The sequence below is a fragment of the Heloderma suspectum genome, chromosome 5, assembly GCF_057233095.1.
Source record: "Heloderma suspectum isolate Gila_16-S chromosome 5, 16-S_ref, whole genome shotgun sequence".
NCBI classification, from domain to species: domain Eukaryota; kingdom Metazoa; phylum Chordata; class Lepidosauria; order Squamata; family Helodermatidae; genus Heloderma; species Heloderma suspectum.
Window position 1 is genome coordinate 69,713,812 of NC_139462.1, and position 17,101 is coordinate 69,730,912.

Consider the following 17,101-nt stretch of genomic DNA (forward strand, 5'->3'; position numbering starts at 1 on the left):
ATATAGCTGAAGAAACAATGTAGCTTAAATTAATTTAAACCACATTGCTCAAGTGATAAATGGGCCTCTCTAAGGAAATATGAGTGGTCAATTTGTACATGTTTGTATACAAGCCCTTGGCCTCTCTTACCTAAGATATAGCCTCTCTCTTACTGTGTGGCAGCCACAGACTTCGCTGGGATATGGATACAGGGCAATTTCTAACAACAGGGTGTTAGAACTTCTAATTAGAGAGTGTAATAGCCCTGTAGTGGAAGAACTTAAAGTTCGGGGAAGTGGAACCCATATTAATGTTCATGTCAATACATGATTAGATACTGGGTCTCTGCTGGGTTACAGTGAGTTTTTAAGTAGACATCATGACACAGTTTTTAAGTAGACACCATTTCTGACAAGTGAAGAGAAACCTTCTGACCTTTGCTTTGACTAACCACCCACAGCTTAGACATGTGTGGTCATTGGTTTGTAGGCCTTACAAAGTGAAGGAAGAGGCACGCCTCGGGCTATGTACTTGAAAGTAGTAATTTATTATGTGAATATTGCCCAATATGTTTCAATCAAAGGACTTCCTCAGGGGCAAGGGGTCTTCATTTGTCTCATTTTGGCTCACTAGCTAAAAAAACTCACTCAAGAATATACTTTCTTTAGTCAAAATGGACTGAGCAACATTGGCATAATAAATTATGACTTTCAAGCACTCGTTTGCCTCTTCCTTTGCTCTTCCAAGTTTTTGTTTGTCTGTTTGATGCTGCCGCCTGTTATTCACCTTGCAGGCCTTGCACTACTTCTGCAGCCAGGGGCCAAACTACACATGACGATACTCATGTGGTTTGCCCTTGAGTGCAAGATTTTTCTTCCACAAATAGCTGGTGTGGGATGACCCAAGCTGGATTGGGACTATGATGAGGGGGCGATATAACGCTTCCCCCTTTGCTGTGGTACTGATCTAGATTGGATCCCCTATGCCTGCTATTTGCGTGTGTGTGTGTGTGTCGGGGGGGGCAGCATGCCATCCTCTGAAGAAAATCTCAATGTTCAGATAAGTATATGTGGGGGAAGGCAATGTATGCTTTTACTGGGCTAAGCAATATTGTCTTTTACTATTTCTTCTCCTCTCCTCATTATCTTGCCAACGTCTGCCTCACCTGTGATATTCTCTTTTATCCAGTAGTTGATTCTGTGCCAACACAATGTTTATGCCGTGGCTTAGAGCTTGTCTGCGATTATGCCGGTTTGCACACTGTTCCTTTGGTCTCTTCAAATATAACTATGATGTAAGTAAAGAAGTTACATGCTGAGTTGAGCCATAGTTCAGTGGGTACAGCACATGTTTTGTATGCAGAAGGTCCCAGGTTCAATCCCTGCCATCTACAGATAGGGCAAAGAAAGAATCCTGCCTGAAACTCTGGAGAGCCTCTACCAGTCAGTGGGCCAGCTCGCACAATCGCAGTGAGGGAAATAAGCCACAGTGGCTTATTTTCACAGCTGCATGTGCTGGTCACATGCCAGCCAGATTTCCCTAATTACACTGGCGCAGTGGGGTTAACAAGTCACCATAGCTTGTTAGCCACACTGCAATCCTGCAAACTGAGTCTAAGTCAACAATATCAGGCTGGATGGACCAATGGCCTCTCTCAGCATAAGACAGCAGACAGCGTCCTATGTACAGGCTTGGAGCTCTGTTCTGTCATGGTTTGGATACAACTGGTGTGTAGCCCACAAGCAGTAACAATATGGGGAAGGCCCTCCTCACTGCCCCACCATACAAAGATGCATTTAGTCTCTAGACAAAAGCTAAACTGGGTGCAAGTTACAGTTCAATGTCTGAGTGCTCCTGTCTCTTTCATCAGCTCCTAGCCAGGAGACCAGTGTTAGAATAGTATTAGAAAACTATGATAATGCTAAATGCCTGCTTTTGTGCTATAGACATGCAAAACTTTTTAAAGCCTTTTGTAGGGATTCCTAAAGTAGTGAAAGAATTCAGAGGATAGGAGAAAAATAAGATTTGCACAACTGTTGCTTCCAGGTGAATCTGGTCCTGGCCTAAGGGTGCTTCCAGACAGACTTCTCCATGAGCAACTAATCAAAAGACATTGTGTAACTATTCCGTCTTTCCTGCCTTAACTGATTTTCTGTAGTGAGAAAAAAGAAGCAATGGAAAATATGGGAGGATCACAAATGTAAGATTCCGTTTGGACACACACACCACACAGAATTCTGTGAATGAGGCAGGGTGATTGCACAATAAATACTGCATCTGGAAGCACCCAAAGGCAAAAGAAAATATTTCTTCACATCCTACAGTTAAACTCTGAAATTCGCTGTTACAAGATGTGGTGACTGCTGCCAACTCAGACAGCTTTGAAAGGGGATTAGACAAATGCATGGAGGATAAGGCTATCAGTGGCTATTAGTCATGATGGCAATATGCTCCCTCCAGGATCAGAGCCAGCAGGCCTCTGAATGCCAGATACTAGGGAACAATGATGGGAAATGGTTTTTGCCTGCATGTTCTGCTGGTGGGTTTTCCATAAGCACCTGATTGGCCACTGTGGAAATCGGGATGCTGGACTTGATGGGCCTTTGGTCTGATGCAGCAGGGCTCTGCTTATGAGTTTGTGTTCTTAATTATGGTTTGACTTTTAGAGCTGAAAACTGAGAGCCTATTGTTTGATTAACCTTGTGGATACAAAGTTAGTTGGAAATTGGACATATCCCATGCACAGGAGGAAAAGCAAAATAATTTGTCAAAAATATTGTGAAATGCAGAACACTGAAAGTAACTCAATGACCTGGTTCACATGCAAAAGCAATTTGTGGCTTATTTAACCTATAAATTGCCAAAATCTATCAGGAATGAGTGAGCATGCTGCCTCTGATGTGCTTGTCGCTTCCACTTTCAATTAATAACCTACGATTGCCTCATTCATAGGCTGTTAGCGTGATATCTGAACCTGAACACTCCAGGTTGTTTAGACGTTAAATAACCCAGCGTTAACCCAATAATAAATTCTGGGTTAACTCTGGGTTGTTTAACCCCTAAACAACCCAGAGTGTCTGGCTTTGGATATCGTGCTAGCATCCTATGAACAGGGCAATCGTAGATTGTTCATTGAAAGGGGAAGTGACAAGCACTTCCCCTTGACAAGCTGGAAGAAAAAGTAAGACTGGACTGGAGCGGCGACTGTCGACCCTCCAGGGAATAAGAGAACACGAAGAGTTCTTGGACAGAATGGGGGAACTACAGCAGCAAAGGGAAGATCAGAAGCTTGAAGAGCAACAGCAAGATGAGGCAGAAGTGGGAAATGCTGAGGTGAAGAAAAATGGAGTAGAGGATACTCCTTGGAAAAGGGTGACAGTTAGGAGAAGAAGAACTAGACACCACTCTGCACCAGTGGAAGCAGTGGAGCTGTGGAACCGATTCCAGGTACTTGCAGATGAGACTGGAGGACAACCTGCAAAGGAAGAATCACAGGGGAACCTACATGAGAGTGAGCAAGAGGCTGAAGGTCAGTCAAACAGAGGCGATGAAACCCAGGCCCACAACAACAAGAAGAGAAGAGTGGTAGTAGTGGGAGACTCCTTGCTGCGTGGGATCGAGACCCAAGTATGTCGTGAAGACCCGTGGACTCGCCAGGTATGTTGTCTCCCGGGAGGACGAATTAGAGACGTGACTGAAAGGTTGCCTGCACTCATAAAGCCCACTAACAGGTATCCCTTTCTTCTCATCCATGTGGGAACAAATGATACCGCCAAGCGGAGCTACGAAGAAATCACGTCAGATTTTGAAGCTTTGGGAAGGAAACTCAAGAACTTTGGGGCCCAGATAGTTTTCTCATCCATCCCTCCAGTAGTTGGAAGAGGGATAGAAAGGGAACAAAAAATACTCCGGGTGAATGACTGGCTACTAGGGTGGTGCCGACGAGAGAGATTTGGATTCTGGGACCACGGCCTATACTTCCTGGAAGATGGGCTGTTGGCAAGGGACGGGTTGCACCTCACAAAGGATGGGAAAAATGTGTTTGGCCACAGCATGAAGAACTTCATCAGGAGGGCTTTAAACTGAATCCTACGGGGAAGGGAGATGTAATGTTGGGGGTAACAATGGACGTAGGCGCATGCACTGCAATGGAGAGAACAGCTCTGATAGCGCCCAATAATAGTCTTCAGACACATGTAGGAAGAAAGCCAGACTATGAAGCACATGGTCTTCGATGGCTATATACTAATTCCCAGAGTATGGGAAACAAACAGAACGAACTTGAACTCTTAATACAGGAGGGAAATTATGACTTGATAGGTAGAACTGAGACGTGGTGGGATGACTCTCATGACTGGAATACAGCAATTGAAGGATATAACTTGTTCAAAAAGAACAGGAGGAACAGAAAGGGAGGTGGGGTTGCACTGTATGTGAAAATACATATATCTGCACAGAAATACAGGAGGATGAGCTTGGTAGCCCCATCGAGAGCATCTGGATCAAAATAAATGGAGCAAAGAATAAAAGGAGCCTGGTGGTCGGAGTCTACTACTGACCACCCAATCAAGGAGAAGACGAGGATGAAACTTTTGAAAAGCAAATAGCCAATGTTTCAAGGAAGCATGATGTAGTAGTAATGGGGGACTTCAATTTCCCCGATATTTGTTGGGAGACAAATTCTGCAAAACATGGCCCCTCCAGGAAATTCCTGACTTGTGTGGCGGATAACTTCCTCCTACAGAAAGTAGAGGAAGGAACTAGAGGATCGGCTATCCTTGACTTAATCCTAACCAACAGAGATTACTTAGTGGATAAAGTAGGAGTTACAGGAACTCTGGGGGAAAGCAACCATGTTGCACTTGAGTTCTTGGTTCTAAGGGAAGCAAAAGCCGAGTGTAGTCAAACGCGTACCCTGGATTTTAGGAAAGCCAATTTTAATAAACTCAGAACAATGATCAGTAAGGTCCCATGGCAAGCAATGCTAATGAGAAAAGGAGTCCAAGATGGGTGGAAGCTTTTAAAAAAGGAAATTCTCAAGGCACAATCACAAACAATTCCAACAAGAAGAAAAGGTGGAAGACAACAGAAGAAGCCAATGTGGCTTCACAAAAAGCTTAGGGATGACCTGAAAACAAAAAAGGACACATATAGGAAGTGGAAAGGAGGCCAAGTAACAAAGGAAGAGTACAGGCAGGTAGCACAGAACTGCAGGGATGGCGTCAGGAAGGCTAAAGCTGAGAACAAGCTGAGGTTAGCGAGGGATGCTAAAAACAACAAAAAGGCTTTCTTCAGCTATGTGCATAGTAAAGGCAGAGGAAAGAAATGGTTGTTCAGCTATTAAATAAGGATGGCAAAATGATAACAGATGAAAAAGAAAAGGCAGAGGTGCTCAATTCCTACTTTGGCTCAGTCTTCTCCCAAAAGAGGATCTATGACCCCCCTGGCAAAGGCGAAGTACAGGCTGAAGGGGCAGGATTGCAGCTTGAGATCGATAGGCATATGGTCAAAGAACACATAATGACTTTGAATGAGTTCAAATCTCCAGGGCCAGATGAACTGCATAAAGGAGTAATAAAGGAACTGGCAGAAGAACTCTCAGAACCACCGTCTATTCTCTTTGAGAAATCATGGAGGACGGGGGAAGTGCCAGATGACTGGAGGAGGGCAAATGTTGTCCCTATCTTTAAAAAGGAGGAACCTGGGAACTACAGACCAGTCAGTCTGACATCAATCCCTGGGAAAATTCTGGAGCAGATGATAAAGCAATCCATCTGGAAGCACTTTGAAAACAATGCCGTGATTACTCGAAGCCAACATGGATTTGTCAAAAACAAGTCCTGCCAGACAAATCTGATCTCATTTTTTGATCAAGTAACCTCCCTTGTAGACCATGGGAATGCTGTAGACATCATATGCCTCGACTTCAGCAAAGCGTTCGACAAAGTGCCCCATGATATCCTGATGAGCAAACTAGCTCAAAGTGGGCTAGAGGAAACAACGATCCGGTGGATCCACAGTTGGCTACAGAATCGGACTCAAACAGTGCTTATCAATGGGACCTTCTCAAACTGGGGAGAGGTAACGAGTGGGGTACCGCAGGGCTCAGTCCTGGGCCCAGTGCTCTTCAACATTTGTATTAATGACTTGGAGGAGGAGGTGCAGGGAATGCTGATCAAATTGGCAGATGACACAAAATTGGGCGGGATAGCTAATACTTTGGAAGACAGAAACAAAATTCAAAGTGATCTGGATAGACTGGAGCGCTGGGCAGAAAACAACAGAATGACATTTAATAGGGACAAATGCCAAGTTCTACACCTAGGAAAAAGAAACGAAATGCACAGTTACAAGATGGGGGATATGTGGCTCAACAACGCTACAAGCGAGAAGGATCTTGGAATTGTTGTCGATCACAAGCTGAATATGAGCCAACAATGTGATGTGGCTGCAAAAAAGGCAAATGCTCTTTTGGGCTGCATTAATAGAAGCATAGCTTCCAAATCCCGGGAAGTCCTAGTTCCCCTCTACTCATCACTGGTTAGGCCTCATCTGGAGTACTGTGTCCAGTTCTGGGCACCACACTTTAAGAAGGATGCAGACAAACTGGAGAGGGTTCAGAGGAGGGCAACAAGGATGATCAGAGGACTGGAAACAAAGCCCTGTGAAGAGAGACTGAAAGAACTGGGCATGTTTAGCCTTGAGAAGAGAAGACTGAGGGGAGATATGGTAGCACTCTTCAAGTACTTGACAGGTTGTCACAGAGAAGAAGGCCAGCATCTCTTCTTTATCATCCCAGAGTGCAGGACATGGAATCATGGGCTCAAGTGACAGGAAGCCAAATTCTGGCTGAACATCAGGAATAACTTCCTGACTGTTAGAGCAATACGACAATGGAACCAATTACCCAGGGAGGTGGTGGGTTCTCCCACACTGGAGGCATTCAAGACGAGGCTGGACAGCCATCTGTCAGGGATGCTCTGACTTGGATTCCTGCATTGAGCAGGGGGTTGGACTCAATGGCCTCGTAGGCCCCTTCCAACCCTACTATTCTATGATTCTATGAGCATATCAGGGGCAGTGTGCTCATTCCTTCCCACTTGCCTCTGACAACCCATGGTTTAAAGAACCCATAGGTTGTAGTGACATTCAAACAAGGCCAGTGGGACATACTTCAGAGTAGACATGCATAGGAATGTGCTGTAAGTCAGTCAGTTGAATGAGAAAAAAAAATCTGCTTAAATGGTACCTCTCTGTTGAGAATCAAGTTGGAGACTTTTGAAAATGATTTTTGTTACTTCTGCCCTGTGAAAATATGCAATTAAAAGTGTTTGATTTTCTGTATAAGGATTCAGATGGCAGTTGTTCTCCTTGGACTTGATTTCTCTTCTTTCTTTCTTTTTTTTTACAAACAACTAGATAAATTTTTGTATGCTTCTTGGGTTGTGGTGTAAGATGTACTGTAGACTTGTTCCAATCTTGAGAGAGTAATTGTCTCCCACAACACAGTTAAGAGATGTTTTAAGAAAATCCCTTCCTGAACTCTTTGACCAAAATATTTTCTGTATTGGGAGGCCCTCTAGGGTTTATTTTGGTTAAGTGCAAAAAAAGTAAACAAAGACCTGTCTTCAGGAGTTATTGAGTGTAAAGGATTTTGGAGTTCTTCACTGGTTACTAGTTGTGTATGTCACACTAGCTAATTACAGGAAGCTCTTAAAATTAATTAATTCACACTTTAGGGTCTGAAAAGGTGACATTCTTCAGTATATTTCAAGCCCTTGCACATGTCAGTGCTCAGCACTTATTTTTGTATTTAGTAAAGCAGGGGTAGGAAAAGGAGAGGTGGCTAAAGACGTACATAAACAAGCATTACAAGAACAGGATGTAAATGTTCTCTTTCTAGATCAGTCTTAGTGTGACTGATTTTTGGTGCAATCTTATGCATGTTTAGACCAAAAAAAGTCCTACAAGTCCCAGCATGCTGGGACTTGTAGGACTTTTTTCTGTCTAAACATGCATAGAATAGCATGCCCTTAACCTGTTGTGTTTGGTAGTGAACTGTCCTCGGAGGACCATTCTTGCTTTACAAATGAAATAAGCTGACATCAGCAGAACAGCAAAAGGGGAAAAGATGAGCAACTAGTCCCCTTTTCCCTTCTCTTTCCCCATCAGGCAGAGCGCAACTGATAGCTTCTGGACATTGCTGGAACTGTTGCTGTTGAAAAAACAGGTGTAGAACAAACAGTGCACAAGAACACACTTGAACATTTATGTATATATACATTTATTTATTTTAATCACTTGGATCTCATCCTTTAGCATTTCTGTTCCCACGGTGGCTTACATTAATATTGAATGAACAACAAAATCAACCTCTGTGGGATAGCTTAATTAACAGAAATGCCTATCAACTGTATAACTTGGTATCATTAAAATGGAACTAAGTTCAGCCCTGCTTATATTTAGAAGTGTTTTGGTGCATGCTGCTGCCTATGCATCTTTTTTTTTTTTAAATTACAGGTCTCTACAATGGAATCTGCTGGGAAAGCTTGTTGCCAATGGTTTCAAAAAATATCAGGATCTTAAATACCTGTAAGACATAGTTTTAACTTCAAATATCAACCTATTGCAACATCATTGTTTTGTAATATAGGGACTAAGGGTGAGTTCACACCTTATATTTCTCATGTGATCATTAGAACTATGGGTGGATTATCTTAATGTCTGACTTGCTGCTGTCTGTCTTCTGCTGAACAATTTTCCAACAGCTGAAAGATTAGTAGCCCTATCCGGTGTTTGTTTTCTGTAGAACTGATTGTGTGAACTCACCCTGAGGTTGCAATCTCTACCCATTTATTTGGGAGCAAGCCCCATTGAATTCAATGGGACTTACTTCTGCATAGACATGTCTAGGCTTGCACTGTAAGATTATGATTCTAATTGTCCCACGTACATATCAACCTTATTGAAATTGTCAAGATGTACTGACAGGCATGAGTTTTCAAGACCTGGAGTAGAAAAGCCGCTAGGAGAACTACAAGCTCTATGGTGGCTTAATGAGCTGAAAATATTCATATGTCTATGACAGTATTGTTCATCTATGGTGCTTGGAGCCCAAGCTTTTAATGGTCAGCATTAATTCAGATTCCTTTATTTACAGTAAGCTTATCCTAATGTGGATCTTACTATCCATTGTATAATAAGGAAGTACAATTTAAAATAGAGCAATATAACCAAAGAGATGAAAGTCAGCTTAGCAAGATGAAGCGAAAGTCTACATATGGATGGGTAGTCTTCCTTCATAAAGACCCTACTTAAATACGTTTTTATTTAATAATGAATTAGTATTAAATTTGACTAGTTCTGAAATAACTCCTTATTTACATATCTGGTAATGAATTAAATTTAACTGTGTGTAAGGAGAGAGAGAGAGAGAGAGAGCACATGAGCAAGAGAGCATCTGATAAGGTGATGAAACTTTTGCTCTAAGAAACGTGTTAGTCTTAAGGTACCACAAGTCTCTGTTGTTGTGCTCACAGCATGGGGCAGGGTGAGGGTGCAGTACCAAGACCTCTGCACAGGAATAAATTGATTTAATGGCCAGAATTTTTATTGTTTATAGCTCACAGAGTTTTGCATGGCAGAGGGCATAAATCCCACCATTGGACAGCCCCACTGCTGACTTTTACCACCTCCCAGCCCTTGTGATGGGGAGAACATGGATGGGGTAGCAGGAATCTCAGGCTCACCTATGGTGTAGACCAATACCTGCAACCTGCGTGTGTGGCAGGCATGCCAGCCCCTGAGCTGGGCCGGGCCATGAAGAGATACTCCAAGATCCATTGCAGGAATCCCTCAATGGAGCGCAGAGAGCCCATCCCCACGTATCCCTCTAATGGGTCCAGTCCAATGCCTCCAGTGCCTGCACTTGAGAAGCTTTGATGAAAAATACATGGTCATGAAATTAACAACAAACAAATATTGCTAGGAGGGGAGCAAAAACTTCACGTCACTGGGTCCAATCATGATTGCGAGTAAAATTCTTCCCAACCCTGTCAGCCTGAAGCTAACCTTTGCCCATACCAAGGTAATGAGGATTAAAACTAGAGCAGGTAGGGATGGAAGGCAGTGTGATGGCAATGCTGAAGCCCTAGGCCAAGCCTCTATTTCGAGCCTGGGAGCAGACCAGAGGGAAAAGGTTCGCTCCCTGCTTTGTTCCAAGGCCTACCTCCAGAATACTGCCTGGAGCAGCTGATTGACTCTGGGGTGGGAGCTGGGCCAGCTCAGTTCACCGCCAGCCACGTGTGAAGGAAGGTCTTCTAGCTCCCATTCTCCCCCCCACACACACACACACACACACATGATGAGCACAGTGAGGGTCCCCCAATAAGTGAAGCGTTTTGCTGCAAGAGACTAACAGGGCTACCCCTTTGGAAATTGTGTATAGAGCGAAATGTCACTCAGTATTTATAGATAAAATTTGCTCTATCTGAAAGATAGAATTAAGTCATATGTGCATGAGGTTATGGACAATTGAGAAGTCTATAGGGGAAAGTGCACGTCCTCTTGGTCCGGCTACCCTTTTATTTCCCCAAATGTCATATAGTTTAACCATTCTTGCATTTTTCATCCCTTTCTGGACACAAATTTAAGTAGAGTTATGACTGCAAATTCTGTAGGAAATCAGAATCAGTCATTTCATCAGGCTAATATATGAGATACAGAATGATTATCCACTCAGTTTTCTCTTGAAATTCACTATCAAGCCTCCAGTGTTTTAGTTATTGCAGGCAGTGGTGTAGTGGAGCCGGGGATCACAGGCAGTGATGCAGCGAAGTAATTTTAGACCCTGGCCTTGGTGGTCTTATGGGGGGGCCTTTTAGACAGCCATGTGTATTACTTCAGTTGGGAAGCATACCACTACCATTTCGCCCCATGCCCAACAACCACCATTCCATGCTTTTGCAACTCCTTCTATATTCTTGATATGTTGAAACAATAATAACCCAAACTTGTTTGCAAACCCTGGTAAACAAACAAACAAACAATCAAACCTCTGAACATGTGCAGTTTGCACTTTAAACTCACTTAAATCATAGCACCATCATTGTTGTTGTTCAGTTGTTAAGTCATGTCTGACTCTTCATGACCCCATGGACCATAGCACACCAGGCCTTCCTGTCCTGCGCTCTCTCCCGGAGTGTGCTCAAGTTCATATTCATTGCATCGGTGATGCTATCTAGCCATCTCATCCTCTGCCGTCCCCTTCTCCTTTTGCCTTCAGTCTTTCCCAGCATCAGGGTCTTTTCCAGAGAGTTTTCTCTTCGCATTAGGTGGCCAAAATATTTGAGCTTCAGCTTCATTATCTGTCCTTCTAATGAGCAGTCAGGGTCGATTTCCTTTAGGATTGACTGATTGGACCTCCTTGCAGTCCAGGGGACTCGTAAGAGTCTTCTCCAGCACCACAGTTCGAAAGCATCAATTCTTCAGTGCTCAGCCTTCGTTATAGTCCAGCTCTCACAGCCATACGTTACTACTGGGAAAACCATAGCTTTGATTAGACGGACCTTTGTCGGCAAGGTGATGTCTCTGCTTCTCACTATGCTGTCTAGGTTTGCCATAGCTTTCCTCCCAAGGAGCAAGCGTCTTTTAATTTCATAGCTACAATCACCGTCTGTGGTGATCTTGGAGCCCAAGAAAATAAAATCTGTCACTGCTTCCATTTCTTCCCCTTCTATATGCCAGGAAGTGATGGGGCCAGATGCCATGATCTTCGTTTTTTTAATGTTGAGTTTCAAACCAGCTTTTGCACTCTCCACTTTCACCCTCAACAAGAGGCTCTTTAGATCCTCTTCGCTTTCTGCCATTAGAGTGGTATCGTCTGCGTATCTGAGGTTGTTGATAATTCTCCCAGCAATCTTAATTCCAACCTGTGATTCATCCAACCTGGCATTTCTCATGATGTTCTCTGCATATAAATTAAATAAGCAGGGCGACAATATGCAGCCTTGTCGTACTCCTTTCCCAATTTTGAACCAATCAGTTGTTCCATGTCCGGTTCTTACTGTTGCTTCTTGACCCTCGTACAGGTTTCTCAGGAGACAGGTAAGGTGGTCTGGTACTCCCATCTCTTTAAGAATTTGCCACAGTTTGTTGTGATCCACACAATCAAAGGCTTTAGCGTGGTCATTGAAGCAGAAATAGACACTTTTCTGGAATTCTCTTGCTTTCTCCATGACCCAGAGAATGTTGGCGATTTGATCTCTAGTTCCCCTGCCTCTTTGAAACCCAGCTTGTACTTCCAGTAGTTCTCGGTTCACATACTGCTGAAGCCTAGCTTGTAGGATTTTGGAGTTTGCGTTTGCAAGCTCCGGCTCTCCTTCCACACCTTTTGCTGTCTGGGAGGTCATTTGGGAGCAGGAAGGGCTGTGTTCTGGACTTTGGCCCCAAGGTCCAGGCTTACCTGCACCACTTTTCACAGGGATGCAGTACCAACACTTTTCATTAGCAGGGATGCTAACCCATGGCCTGTTTTGGGTTGGAGGTAGTTTGTTAACCAGGGCAACATCCCACCCTGAGCCAGATTTGGATGTCATGATAAGCAGCAGCAACTGTCTGCCATGGGTTGAATATTCACAATGGCTACCAGCACACGCCACAACCATTACATAAATCTCAGTGGGCTGTGGCGACCATGAGAAGCAGGCTGCTATCTACCACTCCCCCTGGACTTCCTGTTCCCTGAGCTTAGCAGTAATCCTCAAAGTAGCTCAAGGAAAATGAATTTTCCCAAGAGCAATATATTTTTCCCTGTTGACCTGCAAAGTATTTTGGAGTGGCTTGGTCTTGAATGGGTAATTAAGACCCATTTGCTTTATAAAAGACCTGCTCCTGGTGGAGATGATCAACACAGCTGCCCAAATTTGAGGGCATGGCTATGGGGCATGGCTAGGGAGACTGTTGTGATGTGCTCCTGGACTTCAAAATTTACCCCTACACCACTGACCAGGGCTACACTTTTAAAATAGTCTTGATAGGATCCCTGAGAAACTGAACTACAATGTAACATTTCAATTGTAGACATTTTTGTTGTTCGAATTGTGCATTGGATTTTAATGATCTGCTATTGCCATTGTCTTCACAGGTATCTTCAAAATAATAATATAAGCATTGTGTCAGGACATGCTTTCAGAGGACTCTACAATCTGACAAAACTGTACGTATATCCCTTGCAGTTCTATGCTAGAACACTTAATACATTCCCACTTATAATTTTAACAATAAATTGTGTGGGCTTGCTGTCACATGCATAAACAAAAAGTGTCACCTGTCCATTCCTGAAGAAAGTCTCAAACCATCAAATTAAACTAGACCAAGGAAGTGTCAACTGATAACCCATAGCTAAAGACAAGGATGTTCACAAAGTCAGTGTGATATATGCCAAGAATGTTAGGCATGGCTGTAAGAAACCCAGTTCCAGTGCAGAGTTTCAAATACCACTCTGAACAACTTAATGGAAAGATCAGATCCAAAAATGACTGAATGGATGAATGACCACATGTTGCTCAATGACTTTCTAACACTATTACCTACTATGTTTTATTGGTCTTGTTTCAGATATCTGAGTCACAACAAGATAACCTTTTTGAAACCCCATGTCTTTGAAGATCTACATAAACTTGAATGGCTGTATGTACTGGTTTTGTATCTGATTAAAGCTGCAATCTTAGGCATCTTTACCAGGCAGTGTGGCCCATTTGACTCTGATGGACTTACCTCAGAGTAAACATGCTTACTCTTAGAATTGAGCTGCATGTGTATAACCTGTAAAAATGTAATCTTCAGCTCTGAGCTCCTTAGAATATTAGATATACTTAACCCACATCTGGCCCTCAGCTGCTCCTGCTCTCTGTGTGGTCTGCAGAACTCCTGGGAGGCCCCACCCACTTTTCTTTGCTGTCTGGCATGGGAACAATAATCTTCATTGAGATTGCTGGGGGAGAGATATTTTAGCCCCCCCCCCCCATCGTGATGCAGCCAAGCTGCCTAATTGTAGCAGGGAAACAATTATCTTTATCAGGATCTTGGGGGAGGGTGGTCCAGCTGTCATGGAGGTGACATTCATACAACACATGTAAACCCCCTCCAGACGTTCACACTGTAGATGAAAACATCTGCTGGGGCAATGTCATGTGCGCACTTTGGGGGGTGGGGCTACATGGCATGGCTCGTGTGTTTACTTAAGCCCTTTCAGGAATTCCTGAATAGTTCTAGGGAGACCTTTTTAATTCAGGGGTACGCAATATGGTGCCCACAGGCACCAATGCACTCCTAATCACCTTTCTTGGCACCCACCAAGGTGCCCTACCCCTCCCATTTAAAAACAAAACAACCAGTTTTCTTATTGACAGCCAGGATTGCTGGGAAATAGGTTTCTGTTGATGCTAAATTAAAAACTGTGGGTCCAAAGGTGTGTGTGCTCAGACACACCCCCCCCCCATCAGTCTTATGGGCAGGTTATTTGCTGTTTGCCATGCCTCCTTGGCAGCCATTTTGTGGTGGTCCCTATGACAGTTTCTCACATTGCCAAATGTACCCACATGCCAAAAATGTTTTAATTAATCTCAAGAAATACTTAAGATTAATAATAATAATAATAATAATAATAATTTCTCCATAAAATTGACTTCTTCAACTCTGAATCAAATTCCAAGTATATGCTGCATTATGACTGTTACTATTGGGATAGATTAATACTTGGTAAGACTGTGAAATATCTATGAGTGGTCACTTTAAGGATGCAATCCTATATAAGTATGTGGAAGTAAGTGCCATTGAATTCAGTGGAATTTCTTCCTTAGCAGACACACATAGTATTGCATTGGAAAGGAGGCAATCTGCAGTACAATGCACAACACAATCTCTCCTCCATCTCTTGCCCAGCACTTTGTCAAGTGTGTGTGAGGAGTTTCAGCTTTGCAGTGAAAAAGGCGTCTACACACACATACGCACCCGCACTGCCCCTGGGAAACACTGCTCTTTTGGAGAAGACTTTGCACTGCCCAAAATGGCATCTTTCACTGCAAAAGAAGAAAGAAACCCATTACAATTTGGTGAAAAAACAAAGATTGTTGCAATTTATCCACATTGATTTTCTGGAAGTATCCTTAGGGGAGGAAATATTCATTCACAATTTTGTTTCTTAAAGAAAGGGATCTGAGGTACATTTCAGTTGGCTTGGGGGATAGATATGTTTTGACAGATTTGTCTCCCTTGCCCATTCCTGCTTCTAGCTTGGACTGCTCCTGTACTCTTTGTAGCATGGTTTAGGGCAGAAACCTGTAACTAGAAATGCTGACATTGATTTGTTAGCATTTTTATTTTAAGAGAAGATCCATTTTACTGGTAATTGTGATTTAGAAGCAAACAGCAGAGGAGAGGATGTTAATGACATAGCTGTCAGTATTCTGAAGATAATTTTTTCTGCTATGCCATTTCAAATGAGTTATTGTCATATGGGGATATACTGCAACTTGAAAAATGATGCTCTGTGAAGTGACAAAGAGCGAATCAAGTCACTGTAAAAACTGACAAGAAAATTGTTCACATTTAAGTTTCTTTTTTTTTTCCCAAAAAAAGTACTTCAAATCTCTTTGGGGGAAAAAAATGGTTTCTGACATCCTTTTGAGATAAGAACAGAATAACTTGTTAAGATGTTTTAATAACCTGAGATTATTAATAGGGACCTGTATTACTAACCCCCCACCCCTTCCCTTTACTCACAAGACCAGTTCTAGCAGCTTTTTCCTACATGTGAGTGATTTTGGGATAAAATAGTCTCTTAGAACCAAGTCATACAACTACCTTCAGTGTGGTTGCTGCTATGTGCACCCATCAGAACCACAAGCTGAAATGGTCATACGACTGTTAATCTCGTACTCAGACCCTGTGTGTATTTCTATATTGCCCCCCAACCCTCACTTGCAGAGATACGAAGAAAGCTAATCTCTATGATTTAACAATTACATGAGTACCTGCATTCACAAATCACAATACTGACCAGCACATACAGCGGTTAGCACATCAGACATGTTTCTGTGACTCCACTCTTAGTTGTCATTCTCTTAAAATGAATATCATGGTAAGCCATTTATATCACATATTTTGAAATAGATACAAGTTGCTTACTAGATACAGCTTTAAAAACTGAGGGAAACAGGTTGCTTTCCAATACTAGTATTTTTAGTCTGAGATGTACCCTTTTCTGATTTACAGCATAATTGAAAACAGTACAATGACATGTATCTCTCCACTGACCTTTTATGGGCTCAACTCACTTATTCTCCTGTAAGTACTAAGAAATTATTTTTTAAAAATATCATATATATATATATATACACACACACACACACACACACACACAGAAGTTAAGAACTATGTTGAATAATGTGTATGAATAACAGATGCTTTCAGTATAGCTTCTCCAAAAACCCTGAGAATTAGTTGCCATGATTATATTTAAGGTGCTGTAACAGTTACTGTAATCCCTCCCCGAGGATATTTTCATCTTCAGAAATGAAGTCTTTCTGGCCAGCCTTCTGACCTTAATGTCATTAGTTAAAAACCAACCAACGGAGAGGACAGTTAGAATTGACGTTCATTAACAGATCGAAATAAAGATTATGAGTTGTTGCTCATCATGGAAATTACTCATTATAGAAAGCAGTTGTTCCCCATGGAGTTTTAACACTCATGTTTTGATGATATATCAGTAAATGCAAATTAAGTTAAACTGTTGAACCGTTAGCCTATAATGTGCTAGTTAACCCTTGAATATTTTATACACAATCTGATCCAATGTAGAATTGTTGGATATGTTACTGTTCGTATGTTTTTATACGATTAAAATCAATAAAATATATATTTTCAAACATATTTTACACATAGTGTTCCTGCCTATTTCATGCATTTGATGAAGTAGGGTTTTGCCTACAAAAGGAAGACTCCTTCCATAAAATAACTCATTGCAGTATAAACGTTTGTTGCAACAAGGCTATAGTTCAGAACTTTGTCCCCAGTTTGGGCTCTGTTTCTGGATTTCTTACAGAAAAGATACGCTCT

General features: G+C 42.4%; 1 protein-coding gene across 1 annotated transcript in view; it reads left to right on the top strand.

Annotated features, from left to right (window-relative positions):
* Positions 1 to 17,101, top strand: part of RXFP1 (relaxin family peptide receptor 1) — a 48,402-nt gene that overhangs the window by 13,886 nt on the left and 17,415 nt on the right. Inside the window, exons 4-8 of the mRNA XM_084856354.1 lie at positions 1,169 to 1,274; positions 8,501 to 8,572; positions 13,125 to 13,196; positions 13,598 to 13,669; positions 16,256 to 16,327. Of these exons, the coding sequence (XP_084712480.1) occupies positions 1,169 to 1,274; positions 8,501 to 8,572; positions 13,125 to 13,196; positions 13,598 to 13,669; positions 16,256 to 16,327 (394 nt within the window). The remainder of the gene's footprint in view (positions 1 to 1,168; positions 1,275 to 8,500; positions 8,573 to 13,124; positions 13,197 to 13,597; positions 13,670 to 16,255; positions 16,328 to 17,101) is intronic.